The sequence below is a fragment of the Charadrius vociferus genome, unplaced genomic scaffold, assembly GCF_000708025.1.
Source record: "Charadrius vociferus isolate BGI_N301 unplaced genomic scaffold, ASM70802v2 scaffold873, whole genome shotgun sequence".
Classification (NCBI taxonomy): Eukaryota; Metazoa; Chordata; class Aves; order Charadriiformes; family Charadriidae; genus Charadrius; species Charadrius vociferus.
The window spans coordinates 21038-37709 of NW_009647698.1; the positions used below are offsets into that span (position 1 = coordinate 21038).

The 16672-nt window shown below is 38.6% G+C and overlaps 1 protein-coding gene across 1 annotated transcript in view; it reads left to right on the forward strand.

Moving 5' to 3' along the window:
• Positions 1-2550: 2550 nt before the first annotated feature.
• SLC1A2 (solute carrier family 1 (glial high affinity glutamate transporter), member 2) overlaps positions 2551-16672 on the forward strand; it is a 31796-nt gene continuing 17674 nt past the window's right edge. The window contains exons 1-6 of the mRNA XM_009881498.1: positions 2551-2680; positions 4422-4574; positions 5229-5479; positions 8969-9137; positions 12052-12178; positions 14953-15186. Coding sequence (XP_009879800.1) covers positions 2551-2680; positions 4422-4574; positions 5229-5479; positions 8969-9137; positions 12052-12178; positions 14953-15186 — 1064 coding nt within the window. The remainder of the gene's footprint in view (positions 2681-4421; positions 4575-5228; positions 5480-8968; positions 9138-12051; positions 12179-14952; positions 15187-16672) is intronic.

Consider the following 16672-nt stretch of genomic DNA (forward strand, 5'->3'; position numbering starts at 1 on the left):
TCAGAAGGTTTTTATTTCATTATTGTTTCTCCTCCTCTTCCCCCCGCAACATACTCAAAAGCCTGGAACAATATTTTGTCTCTGGTTTGGTGATAAAAATCTCATTGCCAAGAGCAGTGCTAACAGTGAAAATGCTTAGATTTTTATCCTCTTTGGTACCATTTTTCATGTGATGATATTCATCTGTCAACACTTTTTCTAGCAGATCTGCATGGTTAGCATATTTTAGTATTAGGTCTTTTTCTTTAAAAAACCCATACCAAGCAGAATTTCAGTCTGTGCTAAAGGTTCACTTGCAATATTGAAGAGCTGGAGAGTGTAAACCCCATATTTTGCACTTGAGGGAAGGACACAATACAATATTAAGTTCCTGGAAATTTAGGAAAGTCCTTAAAGAACTTTGTGTCCTTATTTCCTACTCTTCTTAGAGGGTATGAATATCTACATCTTAGAGGGTTTGAATATCTACATTTTACATGGCTGAACTTCTGAAGAAGATGGTTATTATGTAAAAGCTCTCTGCTGTTTGACCACCTCAAGCAGGGCTGGCTTCAGTTCACTTGGGTTACAATCCTGAAGTGGTTACCGTAGCTGTGGGAGTAAGTCCGCCATCCCACTCCCTTCATGAACCTTTGTTTGTATGCTGACCAGATTTGGAGTGGAAGGGGGATCTGGCCAGAAACACTTAGAAATGGATGGGAATAGAACTAAGGCTTGAATACAAGAGCAGGACACGAGGCCTGCATGGGAGGACTTATTTCAGCAGTGGTGTCAGTGGAATGATATGCTTCTGTTGTCTGTGAATTAGAGAAAAAGCCCACAGCTGAGAAAGCAGATATTTATGAGGTGGCTTTCCTTCGGGTGGTATGAAGCTACAGGCATGGTGTCAGGTGGAAAAGGGTCCACAAAATCAAACTAAACCTAGTCCAAAGCAAAATCCTAGAAAGACATATAACATCATCAAGTGCTTCTGTTTACTGATCTATTCCAGTTCTGCCTAATCATTTGTTAATGGAAGAGTCTCTAAAGTTTTCTTTTGAATTAATTTCAGCTGTCCATTTCTCAAAGTTTCAGAGGAATATATACTCAACCTGTAGTGAATAATAAGACTAAACAAGTCATGCATTTGTTTTCAGAGTGAAACTAGATGTAATCCCCAGTTGCAAAATCTGGATTCCAGGTTCCTTGATTTTGTGGCAGACTTCCACCAGTGATTTCATGGCTTTGTGGCCCATGTGCATGAGAACTGTAGACATCTCATAGTTTTCATAATTCCTCAAATAACTGCTATGCACATTATTGCCTTACTAATCCTTATGTATCTCTGATACTGTCATTTGTAAGTCTTCAAGAAGTAGGTATGCCTGACATTTAAGCTGTCAGAATGTACACTGTTATTCTTGTTTGTTATTCCACCATCAGCAGTACGTTTCATTGCAACCACCATTGTAAAATATTTGAAAAGGTGCAAAATAAAAATTAGAACACTTGCAAGGTTTTTCCCCCCTTAAAAAACAGGGAGGACGATCTTCCTGTTGTACAGGAAAATCTAGTCTAAAATCTTGTCCTAATCTGACAAGATCTCAAAATATGTATTTTCTTCATAATAAAAAATGTGTTCTTTACCCATTTCTCACATTTAAGTAGATGGCCTTAACTTTTAGATAAAATCTATGTTTTATTTATATCTAAAAATATTATTTTTAATATTTTTTCAAGTACATTTTAATATTTTGTATATAAAAAGGAAGTCTATTGCTAATGATTTCTCAGGTGCTGAGAAAGTTAGAGGCATAGCTTTCAAAGTCCTACACTCATGTGCATATCACTTACTCAAATATAAACCAGAGTTAATAAAAAAATTTTCCTCTAAACACTGCCAATTCAATGAAACCAAAGGTTTTCTTGGGGAATGCATAGTTTTCTGACTAGTTTTCAGTGGCAGTTGTTCAAGTCTCATTAGAACCTACTTGAGAAAGATTCTTTTTGCCTTAGCATTCTGATTGTATTACAATAAAATGTTAATGTTGAAATTAAATGCTTTGGGAATATTAAGCAAAATATTCTGCAATGCTTTATTTTGCAAATAAATCCTCATTTTAAAACTCTTTTCCTGAATTGGGATTAAATAAGGTATTAAAAACTGCATTTTCCTGCTAATGGAAATTTTGTTCTTCAGCCATCTCTCCTACTTAAGTAGACAGTCATGATCTTTGGGAAAACTGAATTTTCCAGCTCAAGACCAATAGTTTAGTCCATGAAACAGTTGGGATAATGTGTCCAGTAAATTCATTCTGTTTACATCTCCACCATTCGAGAGATAACCACAAATAATACTTTACGGGCAACACCTATAGAAAAAGAAACCTTTGCCATTTCAGAGAATTCTTCAAAGCAGTAAATATACAGTGTGAAATGCGGGAAGCAATGGAATATACATCAGATTCCCCAGTTATATATGATGGAAGGAATCCAGATTTTCCTCTGACTTTTGGCATCTTGTGCTATAACTTTTACTTGATTTTAATTTTTCATTCTAGTGCCAACAATATGCCTAAGCAAGTAGAAGTGCGGATGCATGAAAGTCATTTAAGTCCAGTGGAGCACAGATCCAGGAACATATGTGTGCAGTTCTGCCAGTCACTGCACAGGAATCTGCTCCTGACTCTTACTGTACTTGGTAAGCTATCTCTGCTGGTCTGGACATTCTGTGTGTATCTGTATTTGTTCATGTAGTACCACAGGCCCTGTCTGTGGTCATCAGCTGTTCCAGTTGAACAGCCAGAAAGTAAATAGGATGACTGTAGGCATTGTTGCCTTAGTTCAGGTGTGCGGGGTATTACTGACATAATCCACAATTACTGACAACAAATCCACACCACTGAGATACATTCTATATCTGGTTTTCAATGGAGTGTGGTCTAAGTTCCAAGGCCAGTCAGATCGATGCCATTAAGTAGAACTAAATGCACTACACATTTTTTCCTCTCAGTTATTTGAAAAAAGATAAAAAACTCTTCCAATTTTCCTTTCCTTCATCTTTTATCGCTCAGTTCATACTCTGCTGTTTTTAAGGTTTGTCCCCCTCTCTGTAGCTGTAAGCCAACACTCTGTGATTTCATCCTGAATATTGCCTCTGGCTTTAGCAGCTTCCAAAGATGGAACAGTTTAACATTTTATTGTGATTCACTGGCTCTTTGCCTGTTTCTTTTTCACTGAAAGCCTAACAGCCAAACGCAGCAGATTTGTAGGCATACTCTATTTTGCTATTGTTTGAAAGACCAGCTGCAGCTGGTCTTGCGCTGCATAGTTCACATCCATATTTTTCAGCCTTCAAAACCTGTACTGCTGAAGTGTTTAGATAGTATTTACATTGAATCATCTTTAGAAGGTGCCTGATGCAGCTCCAGAAAAAGTTTTAAATACGTATACACATTGCATTGTATCAAACTGGTACTTCAAAAAGTTATAGTTGCTGCAAATTACAACTGAGGCTTTGCTGTCAAGTTCTATTACACTTGAGACTTGGGATCAGAAAAACAAAGGCATCCTGGATGTAAACATAAAACACTCATTCACAAGGACCACATTATAAACATGGCCTTTTTTTCCCTTAACAGCCTCAGTCCTGAGAGACAGGTTTAGGTGTTATCACTGTACAAATCTATGTAAGTGATGAAGGGATTGTTTGTGATTTGAGAATGTTAGCACAAAGAGAAGAGAAGGATGCAGACCATCAAAGGGAAGGAGTAATAAATAAATATTAAGAATCAAGTTTTCTTCAATGGTAGATGCAGTATTCCAGGTCAGACACTCCCTTCCAAAACCCCCCAAACAAAACTTGAATCTGTTTTCCATACAAGACTATTCTAGTTTTCCTGCAGGGTTTTTGTTAGGCTGTAAAATAGCTACTCATGCTGACCTTGTTTTCATTCTTACACTGAAAGCTAGCTATCATACTTCAAAGAGCTGGGTCCTAACCCTGGCTCTTCTTTCAGTTCCGTATTGCCTTATATAAGTCACTTCAACTCTTGGTGCCTCAATTTTGCCATCAGAACAACAATGATATGAATTATACTTGAGTATCTCTCAATGTATTGCAAGGCCTACACAGTATTAGTAAACTTAAATAACATTGTGGTTTGCAGCAAATTTGTATTTGCAGAAGCAGAATAGTACATTAGGTGTAAACTCAGCTGTCGGAAGATTCTATATCAGGACCACTTCTCTTTAATCATGAGATGCATGGTAAGCATGTTAGAGCCTTGTATTAATCAAAAGACTAAGCCTTCCAAAATCTACCTCTGTACCAAAGATCAGCTGCATTGTATAACTGTTTTTCTTCTAGGCTGTTCTATGTAATCAATATCCATTCAAGTATATTTATATTATCTACTTGCTCTCTTTTATTCTTCTTCTAGGTGTGATCCTGGGTGCACTGTGTGGGGGCCTTCTTCGTTTAGCAACACCTATTGATCCTGACATCATCATGTTAATAGCCTTCCCAGGAGATATACTTATGAGGATGCTAAAAATGTTGATCCTTCCTTTAATTATTTCCAGTTTAATCACAGGTAAGATCTATTAGCCATAAATACTTATCAAAGCCAAAAGGTGTTTGCAACAGATATCACCTGTTTTGCTTGCTGCGATGTAGGAAGAATAATAGTGAGATTCTGTTAGGGATTTTGCAGTTGTAGTGTGTATTTCAGAGTTAATCTCTGATTATCTTGATTGGCTTTGATACGTAGATGCTACAGTGAATTTATTTTCAAACACATACACATATGCTACCTTCTTGAACATCAGAAATTACTTAATATGCCGTTTCACCTAATTCCTGGATTGGACCTTGCAAATAAGATGACATGACGTTAGCAAGCCTAGCCTTCTTAAAGCTGTTGTGTCAGCCAGACTATGACTAATTTGCAGCAATCAAGGGCAGAAGGTGGTATGATATCTTCTCTATTTTTCAATCCCTCCTCTGCAATTAGATGGAATCTTAAATGCTATTTTTCAAATTAGCAGCAGCAGACATTGTTCACATAAGAACTGGAGACAGAAGCTTCAGTATTCTATCTAGTGGTGAGAATTTGACAAGAACAAAACTAGGCACCTGTAGACAGTCATTAAACTTTGCAAATTATAATGCATTTTATTTGATGGATATTAAATTGGATATTGTGTCTTAATCTATTTGTTTATTTCTTGAAATAAAACACCTGCAGGACTGTCTGGTTTAGATGCTAAAGCAAGTGGCCGATTGGGTACAAGAGCCATGGTCTACTACATGTCCACCACTATAATTGCTGCTGTGCTAGGCGTGATTTTGGTTTTAGCCATCCATCCGGGGAATCCGAAGCTCAAGAAACAGCTTGGTCAAGGGAAGAAGAATGATGAAGTATCTAGTCTGGATGCTTTCTTGGATTTGATCAGAAACCTGTTCCCTGAAAATCTAGTCCAAGCGTGCTTTCAGCAGGTAAATCCTTCTACTCCTTGGTAATATTTTTTACATCTTTTACTTACCAGGGATGCCTGGTAAGTAAAACTGTAAAGTTAGTGTCATTGTTTAGGTGAATGACAGAAATTATGATGCAAAGAAAAGTACAGGTCTTCAGTCTCGAGCAGGTAAATAAAAGAATATTATTTATAGCTGCTTTGGTTTATGTTGCAGTTATTATTTAAATTCATAGATTTTTTTGGAGAAGATGATTTTTAGTTTGTTGTTAAGTAAAGAATTTTTTCCTTGCTTTTTATACAACATATACGGTCATGAATGCTGGCTTGGGGCTGAACACCTGTTGAATTATGGGGTCTTTCACTCAGGTTGATTTTGATCTTGGTTGTTAGTTACAGACCTGATGGTTCTGCAATGCCTTGTATGTAATGTATGGATGGTCTTCATTCCAGCTGGTTACCAGTGGAAATGTACCCCAAAACCCAACCTTTCATAATTTCTATTGCTGTATTAGAGTGTAGACTAGGCGAGGATAATACAGTCAAGTGGCTAACCCACCTACAGGCAGCTCTGTCAGGCTGGGTTTAAAGCATGCTGGGAAAGAAGGGTGCTTGCACCAAGTGTTGCTTGCTTCGTAGGTAGATAATTTTGTTTAAAAGCTTTTCACCAATGCTTAATCAAAACAGCTTAATTTTGAGGACTAAAATAAATGAAAAATGCATGCTTTCTAATTTCTGCTTAAGCATATTTCTTGTATGTAAGCTGCTTTTTCCTACAACTAAATTGTTTGGCAGTAATGCAGACTGTTTTTTTTGGGGGTGGGGAGAAACAGGGTTTGGTGCCAAACCTGGTCTTAAGTGTTCCTATGTGAAATGGCATTATAGCAGTAGCTGTGGTTACAGCCAAAGAATAAAGTGAAGAGAAGAGGGTGAAAGGAGAAGAAGCCATGTGGGGTGGAAGAATGGAGGGCAACCTAAGCTGCCAAAAAGGACTTGGATTGTTTCACTTCTTCCATGCAATTCTATAGAAAAACACATAGTCCTTGGGGGTTTAAAGAGTGAACATTCTCAATATTTCCAAATCATCATGGGAATGTCAGTCATGTGATCAAACTGTGGGTGGCTAAGTGTCACGTGTAACGTGAAATGTATTTTCACAAAACTGAGTGAAGGGAGAGCAGGGTGTTTATGTTTTTTTTTCTTCCTTTCGCTTGTTTGAACTGTGGAAGAGAGGAGAATTAAATTTCTGGTCAGTTGAAAGTGGTCAAATATGTCTACAGAGGGACAAAAAGTGGGAGAATGAAGAATCAAGCTACCCATGTCTGATAGTTTTCTTGGAACCTTAATATTGCTTTTTCAGTGTGTGTAATATCAGTGTTCAGGTCACTTCACTAGTTATACATCACCAATTCCATTGATTGTTTTTTAAACTTAGTCAAAAAAAGCTTCTGAGTGTTTTAATTTTTCAGTGTTTGATTTTACCAGATTCCAAACTAAATGCCAGGGGAAAGCCTCTGCCACAAAGCCATCTTTCATTTGCAGAGTAAGTCACGCTCCTTTACAGATGGAACTTGTGCCTTCTATTAGCCCTTCTCCTCAGTAAGGAGTTAGGCTTTACTTGTCTCTGTCTTTATTTAGGAGGAAAATTAACTACTTTTGATGGTGTCAGCATATATTTTCTCTTCCTACATTTATACAGACTCTCTCCTGAGCATTCAGTGTTTCCAGGTTGCCCTTAGGAGGAAGCCATTTTTTGCATAAATACTGCGAAGAATGATTTTGAAGGGTGCACAGCAATGGTACTGTGTAGCCATGGTCTGTGGGGGAGTTATACACGCCTTCCCTTGTGAACAGGCAGAAAGCAATGAAGGGACTCACTTGCAATTTTGAGACAGTTCATTTGCAAACTGAACTCTGAAACATCATGGGATTTCAGTATATCTTGAATTTTTGTATGGTCTGCAAGAAAGTCTTAATTTGTAAAGAAAACTGCTATTCCAGCAGAGACCTAAGATGTGCTGTGGAAGAGAACGAGACTATCGTCTATAAATATGACTGACATTTAAATGGTTTTCTGGCCTCAGACGTTGTTGTCAGAATCTAAACTTGATGATTTAGATCATCATTTTAGTGACTGTGGCCTTGTGCAAAGAAGGGCTTTGACTTAAGTGACTGTAGTGGAATTTGTGGGTGTGTAGAGTCTAATGTTTTCAGTTTACTTTCTGTGACTCTGTTCTTACATTCTGGATACCTCACATAAAAAAAATATTGTGTTGACAACATCCCTCAGATAAAACATAGCTGAAAAAAAGGTAAATGTGCAGGAATGTTTGCAGGGTTGTTTCAGGACAACTGAAGAGTTTCTCATACAAAGCTATGTAGGTTTTCTTTCTACATTCCCCTGTCTAGATTTAGACAGCAGGTTTTGAAAGGACACATAATGTATTTTAAAATCTTATGGTTTTAAAATATATGGATTGAATCTGGATCATCATCTGTAGTACTACAGTGTCCATCTCAACAGGAAAGAGGTGCAAATGTTCTTCGAAAGGCTAATGCACCGTTTCTGATGCTTTGCTCAAACGTGTTTCTAGAAACAAGGAAAGTAGGGAGCAGATGGGAAACCATGGCAAACTAGTCATAGCTTCCTGACTATTTCACCTGTCCCAGAGCCATGAAGAAGCAGGAAGGGTTCAAGGTGTGAAGTGGGAGGAAAATGTCCCTTCTAAAAGCAGCAAGTCACAGATCTCTTTTTTTTCACTCCCTCCTCCTTTTTTTCTTAACTGTAAACTCAAGCCCATTTCTCCCTCTACCATTCCTTCCCAGCTTTCCCTTGACCCTGCCTTTCATGTGCCAGGAGGGGTCCAGATCCATTCAAATGCTGGCATCTTCTTTTTTGAGGTGGTCAGATTTGATTTAATAGGTATCTGGCAGCTTTGATATTTTTTTCTGTTAAGTGTCACTCACAATATTTTAATTAGAGAACTCAGGAGACTGTGTGTATTCCATTTTGAGCACTCACAGTCACCAAGAGTTGGAAATGTTGTAAGTTTTTGGTTCAAGTTCACCATCAAACTGACTGATAATTTGAGCTGGGCAGACCATCCCGAATAACAAGCCCTACTGCAGAGTTGCTGCTGTGACTGATCTTAGAGGTGCTTGCCTTTTGGTGGTAAATAAATGGTCTCAACATGTAACAATCTGTGAATCACCATTTGTGAACCATCTGGATAAAGGGGCTAACTATCTGTAATATGTAGTGGTAAGGAAAGAGTATTTGCCATTAGAATCATGAAGAAGACTCCCAGGGCTTTGTGACACTTGGAACTATCGAAAAAGAAACTTATTTTTGGAGAAGGGGGTAAGAGGTTCTGGAATGCATGTCTAATCCTTTAAAAATATAGTTCCCTGGAATTTCAAGTGAGGACTTTTTTATTATTATTTCCTGATCTCCCATATGTGTTACGTTCAGTCTGTTTCCATTTTCATCCTCCCTTTTTATTGCCTTCAGATCCAGACTGTCACCAAGAAAGTGCTGGTGCCACCACCCATTGAAGAACCACCTAATGTCACTGACTCTGCTTTTGCTATGATGAATGAGACAGTGCATGAAGTACCACCAGAAGCACAGCTGGTCATTAAGAAGGGACTTGAATTTAAGGATGGCATGAATGTCCTGGGTAGGAAAACTTTTTGCCTGTCAAATATGTACATCGTTTGTATGACACAGCTTTTGGCTGTGACCGGGTAGGCAGTGTTGCATGATCTGCTCTTCAGTGCAAGTTTAGTCTTCCCAAATAATCACCAAATTTTATCACCTACTGGCTGCCCGTTGGTTTCTGAGGTGAAAATCTAATGGTCTTACCAGAAATATGACTGTATCACAGAAACAATCAAGTGAATTATTTTGGATTGACAGCTTTGCAGGTATTAATTAATTGGAGTACAGTGGGGAAGCATGTAGAAGGTACCCAAAATATCCTTTCATCCTAGAAGTAGCCCACCTAGACTAATACTAACGCATATTGGCAAAACAGTATTGGGGAGAACTTCAAGGGCCAGTGCTTTACCCACCCCATGATGAATTTGAGCTGTTATTTCCAGTAGGTGTCTCAGGCATGTTGAACTAGAATTTGGCTTGGGGCAGAGCCTGAAGTGAGAGGTGGGGTGTGAACCGCACCACCCAAGAAAAATCCCCAAGAGGCTTGACGCATCTCTGAGTCACAACTCCCTCCTTCTTTCATCTTGGCTGCTGACCTTTACCAGCTGCAAATTATGAACAACTGCCATCGTGCCATCCTGTCTGGACAAGCCAGCAAGTGGGAGTGGTACGAAGGATTTGCCTATCTCCTACCCCTTCCTGAAGCACCTGTTTGGACTGGGACAAGGACATGTGGGAGCAAAGGGCCTCCACACCACTTCTATTTTCTAGTCTGTGCCTCAACTCACTGTTTTCTCAGCCTGGAGAGGAGTGCTCCTCCTCATCTTCTTAATTGCTGTATGTGGGTGAAGTCAGTCACAAATTAGCCCTCAGTTTGTAGCCTCACTGGCACGCCTACACTTGAAGATACACATGCACTGTGGCAGCATGTCTAGGCTGACACCTATATTTATAGGTGTTGTTCTCAAAGTGGGACAGTATGTGGAAGTACCTAAAACCACTGCTTTATCTCACTGCTAGGCCATCACTTTTTAGGGGCAAATTGCCCCTTAGAGACTCCCTTCAGCTGATGAGCTGCTCCTGCTGACAGAGTGGCTGCTATGCCTGCAGAGCTTTTCCAGGTGTTGGTGAGTTGGTTAGAAGTGGCTGCTTTGCTTAGATGCAGGGGAGATAGCATCATTAACTGATCAGAGATGATTTGTTTCTCTGTGAAGCAGCCTGATCTGCAAGAGCCAGGAGCTACTGTAATCTGCCTGCCTCCATAACTCCTTCTTCCATTCAACATCTGTGGGCAGAAGAGCTGCTTTCTTTCAAAGCTGCAAATTGGCATTTTGCATCCTGCATGAGGCAGCAGCTCATTGTTGATGGTGTTACCCTCACCTGCTTTTTTCTCTCCTGGAACTCTGCTTACGCATTAAAATGAAAAAGTATTTCTAATGTGAGAGATGCATTACATTTAGTAGTGCACTTGTTTTGTGCAGGCTCTGTCATGGATAAGAAAAGAGCTAGAAGGCTGAATACAATTCCCACAGAAAGGAAATACACAGTTTAGGTAGGGAATTTGCTGCAGTATTTTAACCAATGACTCTCAAATGTTGCAGAATTTCTTTGGTTGGTATGGTGTGGTTTGGTTTTGAAAGAAGAAGTGAAAATGTTGGGGAATTGCCATCCAGCTTGCATAAACGGTACAAGCCAGGCAAATTCCTGCAAATATGAACCAACATGACTCTAATATAGCCACTCGCTTGGAATTAATGAACAAAATCACCTACTAACATCTTCTGATGCAGAGTGCTGAAGAATGACTTTATAGCCAGGAGACTGGAATAAAACTTAAAAAAAAATTTAAAAATGCTCATTGCTAAACCTAGTATGAGGATAGGGGACAGCCTGTCTTTTCCCAGAGTACTGGTAGCTAAAATTCCCTTCTCTTTAGTGCTTTTGTATCCTGATGGGTTTTTCCTTAGGAATTTCCCAGCTGAGTTCACACATTTGTTAAATACTGAACTCACATCATGACTGAAAGTTTAGCTTCAAAAGGTGGCTAAAGATTCAAACCATCTATCAGTTAATAATCCCACTCTGGACATTGAAAACTGTTGGATGGTAAAGGTTAGCATTGGAGACAGCTCCAAAGTAATACGACAGATGCACTCAATTGTTTTTCTTCACACTGATAGTCCAATACTCCAGACTTTCACACTTTAGCATTTAAATTTAGGAGCCAAATGTTACTCGTATTGAATTTTATGATTATGTATCTACTGATAGCTGGTTTCAGTGAGGTTAATCTGTTTAATGGGATTTCTGTGGTTTAGCTTAAAGTGCAATACCTACATTCTCCTCCCATCCTCACCTTCTTCATTTAACTGGAATGCACGTGGCCCATGAAGGTTATATTCTGGGGCCACTTTTGCCTTTCCCTCTACTCCAGGACTGACTAGTCTGTAGGTTTGATCTGTCAAGAGACTTTTGTAAAGCTTTGGAAAAATGCTCTTGGTCTCTAGTGACTGTCTTAGCAACCAAGAAGAGTCATGGTATGGTGCTGTGTTGCCTCTCCCAGTTGCCTGGGGCTATGAGGTTTCTAACAGTTGCATGGCACTGAGAAGATTATGGTATAGGTATTTTTTTTGATGATCAGATCAATTCAGGACAAAAAAAAGTAGTTGGTCTATGAAACTGGAACTTAGTAAAATATTGAAGAAAAAAAGATTTTTTGAATACCATCATGAAAGATGAAAGTGAGTCCATATTAAAAGTCCCAAGAGATGTGTTTTGAAACAACTATACTATAATGAAACTACTATACTAGTACCACTATAGTTCTGAAAACTGGATTAGCAGGTAGTATCAAGACATTGACTAGGCGCAAAAACTTCCTAAAAACCATGGTTTTACTTGTTTTTTTTTGTCTTGAAATTTTTTCCCAATAGGTTTGATAGGATTCTTTATTGCTTTTGGCATTGCTATGGGGAAAATGGGAGAACAGGCCAAGATGATGGTGGATTTCTTCAACATCCTGAATGAGATTGTAATGAAGTTAGTAACTATGATCATGTGGTAAGTTTGAAGTTCTAAATTTTAGATCAAAAAAAGATTTTGGAAAACCTCATAAAGCCCTGATATAGCATATTGTGACCACAGTTTCTTAGTAAACAATGTAATTAAATTGTTAATTTTTTAAAGCCTTGACAGCTATATTAGAACCACAGCAACATTATTTCTATTTGATAAGGATTATTTATGACCCAGTTTGAAGAATTTCTGAAGGTATTTTGTTCTTTGTTTACTGAAATCCAAGACATACAGGTATCAGCCAAGGCCTTCAAATGCCACATTGATTATGGGAATTCATTACATAGAAAGACACCTAATCAAGCAAGAACACCCCGCATAAGAACATTCAGATCTTCCTGGGAGGTTTGCATAATCCCAGCGTATTAGCTAGGAGGTATAATTACAAAGAAGCCTGGAGACACACTTTATTCACTGTCTTCTGTAGTTAAAATGCTTTACCACCAAGTAAAATTCCAGTGGGTTTCAGTGACATGTAGTCCCTCCACCCATAGTTTCTGCAGAATCTGTGTCTTACAACCTTGCCACAATGGGGTCACTGGAAGGTATTTGTCCTGTTTTTGAAGTGTACCCATTCATAATGATAGGGCCTGGCTTACCTTCAAGGGAGTGACTTTACCCAATAAAGTCTGAGCCCTTGTTTACACTTCTGTGAGGGGATTCTCTCTCTCTCTCTCTTTTTTTTTTTTTTTTGAGATGTTTCTTCTGGGGTCTTCCCCAGAGCTATTTGTACGCCCTTCTAAGCGTGGCCATATCACACAAAACCAGTTTTTCAGAACATAAAAATGCGTTGCTACGTTTGGCACTGTACTATTGTGTTTTGTATCTCCTAGGTCTTTGAGAGCAGAAATAGCCACTCTGATACAACACACATATTTTGGCTCATTGGTCCCCATGATTCCCTGGTGTCCCTGGAAGTAATTTCCTGAGTTACAAGGCTGCAGTATGCCTCTTCCCTGAGGCTCTAGATGGACACAGTTTGTAGAAAAGGGAGCAGGGTGCCTGAAACATGAGTCTTCAGCATCATCAGTGTTTCAAAGGGAGGCTCTTATACAAGAGCGATGCAGATAGCGGCAGGGATGTGGAAACGTGTAGAACAAAGGAAAGAACTTGAACCAATGACTTTGCATTCCTGTTATGCTTCTGCTTTTTTGTAGATGATCTTGCTGCACAAAAGCACAGTTGTTTTTATTTACAAAACCCTAGTACCTTCAATAGTTATTGTAACCTGCTGCTCTCCTCTCTATGAGAGTATAGTCACTATCTCTATAACACTCCAAGAGCTGGAATTTACTGTTACTTCACTTACCACCAGTTGGTACACTCAAGACATAATACCTTGCCTACAGTTTAGATTTTCTCTGGTAGTCAGTGTTGCAATGGCAGGAAATCATTAAAGTTTCAAGAAATTCACTGTGAATGTGATTAAAAACCACTGATGTGCTTTCTATTTCTCTTTTCATGAGAAAGGAGATTGATGCTGGGAATTCCACTTGTTCATCTCTGTCTACAATTTTTAAATCGTTGTAGCCAGAAGCAGGACTTTTTTTTAATGTGTGCTTACAAAGACCAACGTACTTCTTTATGCAGTTACATTTTGTTTGGTTTATGATTTCTCTGCACAGAGACAGAGCTGTAACTCCCATGGCAACTCCAGACTCTCAGGAGCATGACATTGCTACGCAAACATAAAACAAATCTGGCTCTGACAGCATGTAATTCTTCATAAGAAAAATGCTTTGTCAAGTTCATTGAAACATGGCTTTTTGTGGTAACTGGTATAACAGCTGGCCTTGCATTTCAAGTGACTGAGGGGTCTCCAGGTTTTGGGCACATTGCTTGGGAGACCATGAGTTGTTTCTTACAGAAAACATGAAGCACTTTTATTCTGAAAGTCAGTTTCCTTTGTATTGTCTTTAAATATCCAAACCACTAATCACTTTTGAAAATATACATTACCATTCATTTTCAGGGAGGCATTTTGTTTACTGTTTCTCCACATATTACAGATATTGCTTTCTCCCAATATAAGTTTTATAAAACGGATAGAGAAAGCGAATGTCACTTACAATTACATAATACACTAACTTTTACCCGTGTAGGTATAAGTATCATCCTCTATCCATGTACTTTCAGGCATTTTTCACTATAGCTGTTTATTACATTTTTAAATAATATCACTTCATTTCAATTTTTTTTTATTACAAAACTGTGCTACTGTTATCCTATTTAAAAGTTCCGTTTATGCTATCAGGGAATCACATGACTGAGGTTACAAAAATCCTACCCTAAGTAAGAAAAGCACATAATTAATGAAGAATGTATAAGCTAAAAAGCATTTGTCCAAATTATTCAAAGAATATAATGGAAATATTTGCAGCCTTCAAGATAAAAGCAATTCATTTCAACAAATAGCTTAAATGAAGTAAATAATGCAACTCCCTGAAACCAGATAAGCAATGGGCTGTTAAAGTTATGTATTAAGAACAAATACTACACCACTTTTCATAATGGTCCAAGCCTGTGTAACATTATAGTACTCTTGTACAATGTTATTCCAGCATAAAGACTATTCAGGAAATGAGTATTCTATTTGATGGGATGGAATAAAATGAAGTAGATGGGGAATTTGATGGAGATAGCCATTATTTTTTAAAAAGATGAGCTTCCTACTCTTCTCCGGTCTATACTCGGTTGAGAAAAATTTTATGAGTGTGCTGCAAAGACTAGTTCTGTCTATTCTTGTTTTCTTTCTCCAGGTATTCCCCTTTGGGCATTGCTTGCCTCATCTGTGGAAAAATCATTGCAATCAAGGACTTAGAAGTAGTTGCTAGACAACTTGGCATGTACATGGTCACTGTGATTGTGGGTCTTCTCATCCATGGAGGGATCTTCCTGCCTCTGCTCTACTTTGTGATAACAAGGAAAAGCCCATTTTCATTCCTTGCTGGGATTTTCCAGGCGTGGATCACAGCACTAGGCACAGCTTCCAGGTATGCTTGAGAAATAACAGCTTGCTTTATTTTTTAGCAGAATTATCTGCTATTTAGAGATAATATGCCTGCTGTTATAACCTTCACTGCAAAATCATTTTATGCCATTGAATAAAAACTATTTTTAATCCAGCCATGTGGAAACAAACAAAAATAACCACACACATTTGGGATTTTTTAGAGAGGTTGTACAGCCAACTGCAGAGAGTTGGGATGCCCACTTTTTGTCTTCTTCTTTAGCATTGGCCAAATGACTTGTGTGAATTGTGTTACCTCTGTACTTGTTTCCTCAACTAGGAAACAGTGATAATTCTATTTATTTTGAAAGCATGTTAGGACCAGGCTCATTGTCTTGGGGAAATAAAAACCTCAAGAGTGCTAGGTTTCAAGAAAGAAATGACAAAACCTCTCATTTTATTCTTTCATCCAGTTTGGCAGAGTAAGGGGACTTCATTGAAGAGCTGAGCATTCTAGACTCATTGCTAATGCATAGAACAGACTCAACAAAGTGTTGAGGCAACCCAGGCAACCCAGGTCTCAGTAATAAATTAATGCTTTGCATTGGGGCAGTCAGTAGCTCTTGTGCTGAAAATGATTTTCATTTAAGTACCATATTTTACAGTGGTTTTTTCAATAAATGTTTATCTCTGAAGAAAATTTAATCTTCCGTTTTAATTAAAAAGGTGAAAAAATAAAGCCTATTTCAAAACTGATTTTCAGAAAACTGAGCAGTCTTGACTTCAGGAATGCCTTGAAAGAACTGTAATTCATCTGCCTCTTTGGGTCAACCCAAACCACTCCACTGGACAGCTTCTTCCCTCATGAACAAGAGACTCTGGGGTGACCTTACTGATGTGCGTAAATATCTGATGGGACAGTGCAGAGAAGGTGAAGGAAGAGTCTTCTCAGTGGTGCCCAGTGACAAGATGAGAGACAGTGGGCACACACTGAAAGACAAGAATCCCATCTGAACACAAGAAAAATCTTTTTATTCTGATTTACTGTGATGGTGATTGAATGCTGGTACAGATTGCCCAGAGGAGTTGTGGAGCTTCCATCCCTGGAGATACACAAAACCTGTCTGGGCATGGTCCTGGGCAACTTCCCCTAGCTGCTCCTGACTTGAGCAGCTTTGTTGGTGCCTTCCAACCTCAACAATTCTGTGGCTCTGTGATAAACAATGCAGGATTATAGGAAATATAGTTTGGTCAGGAGTTTCACCAAACCACAGTTTTCCCTAAGGCTTTTTTTTCATTGAATTGTTTGAGTCTCCACTTAGATTTTCAATACAAAATTTACAGTGTCCATACACAACTTTTTTTTTTTTTTTTTGCATGAAGTAATGTTTTTTTCCCCTAAAATGTAGGGGATTCTAAGCAATTTCAGCATATGGATTTACCTGGATGCTAGCTTTACCACCTGACTGCTATCCAGATCCGAATTACTGTCTGAACAGAAGTGGACCAGTTCGTAGCACCACAGACAA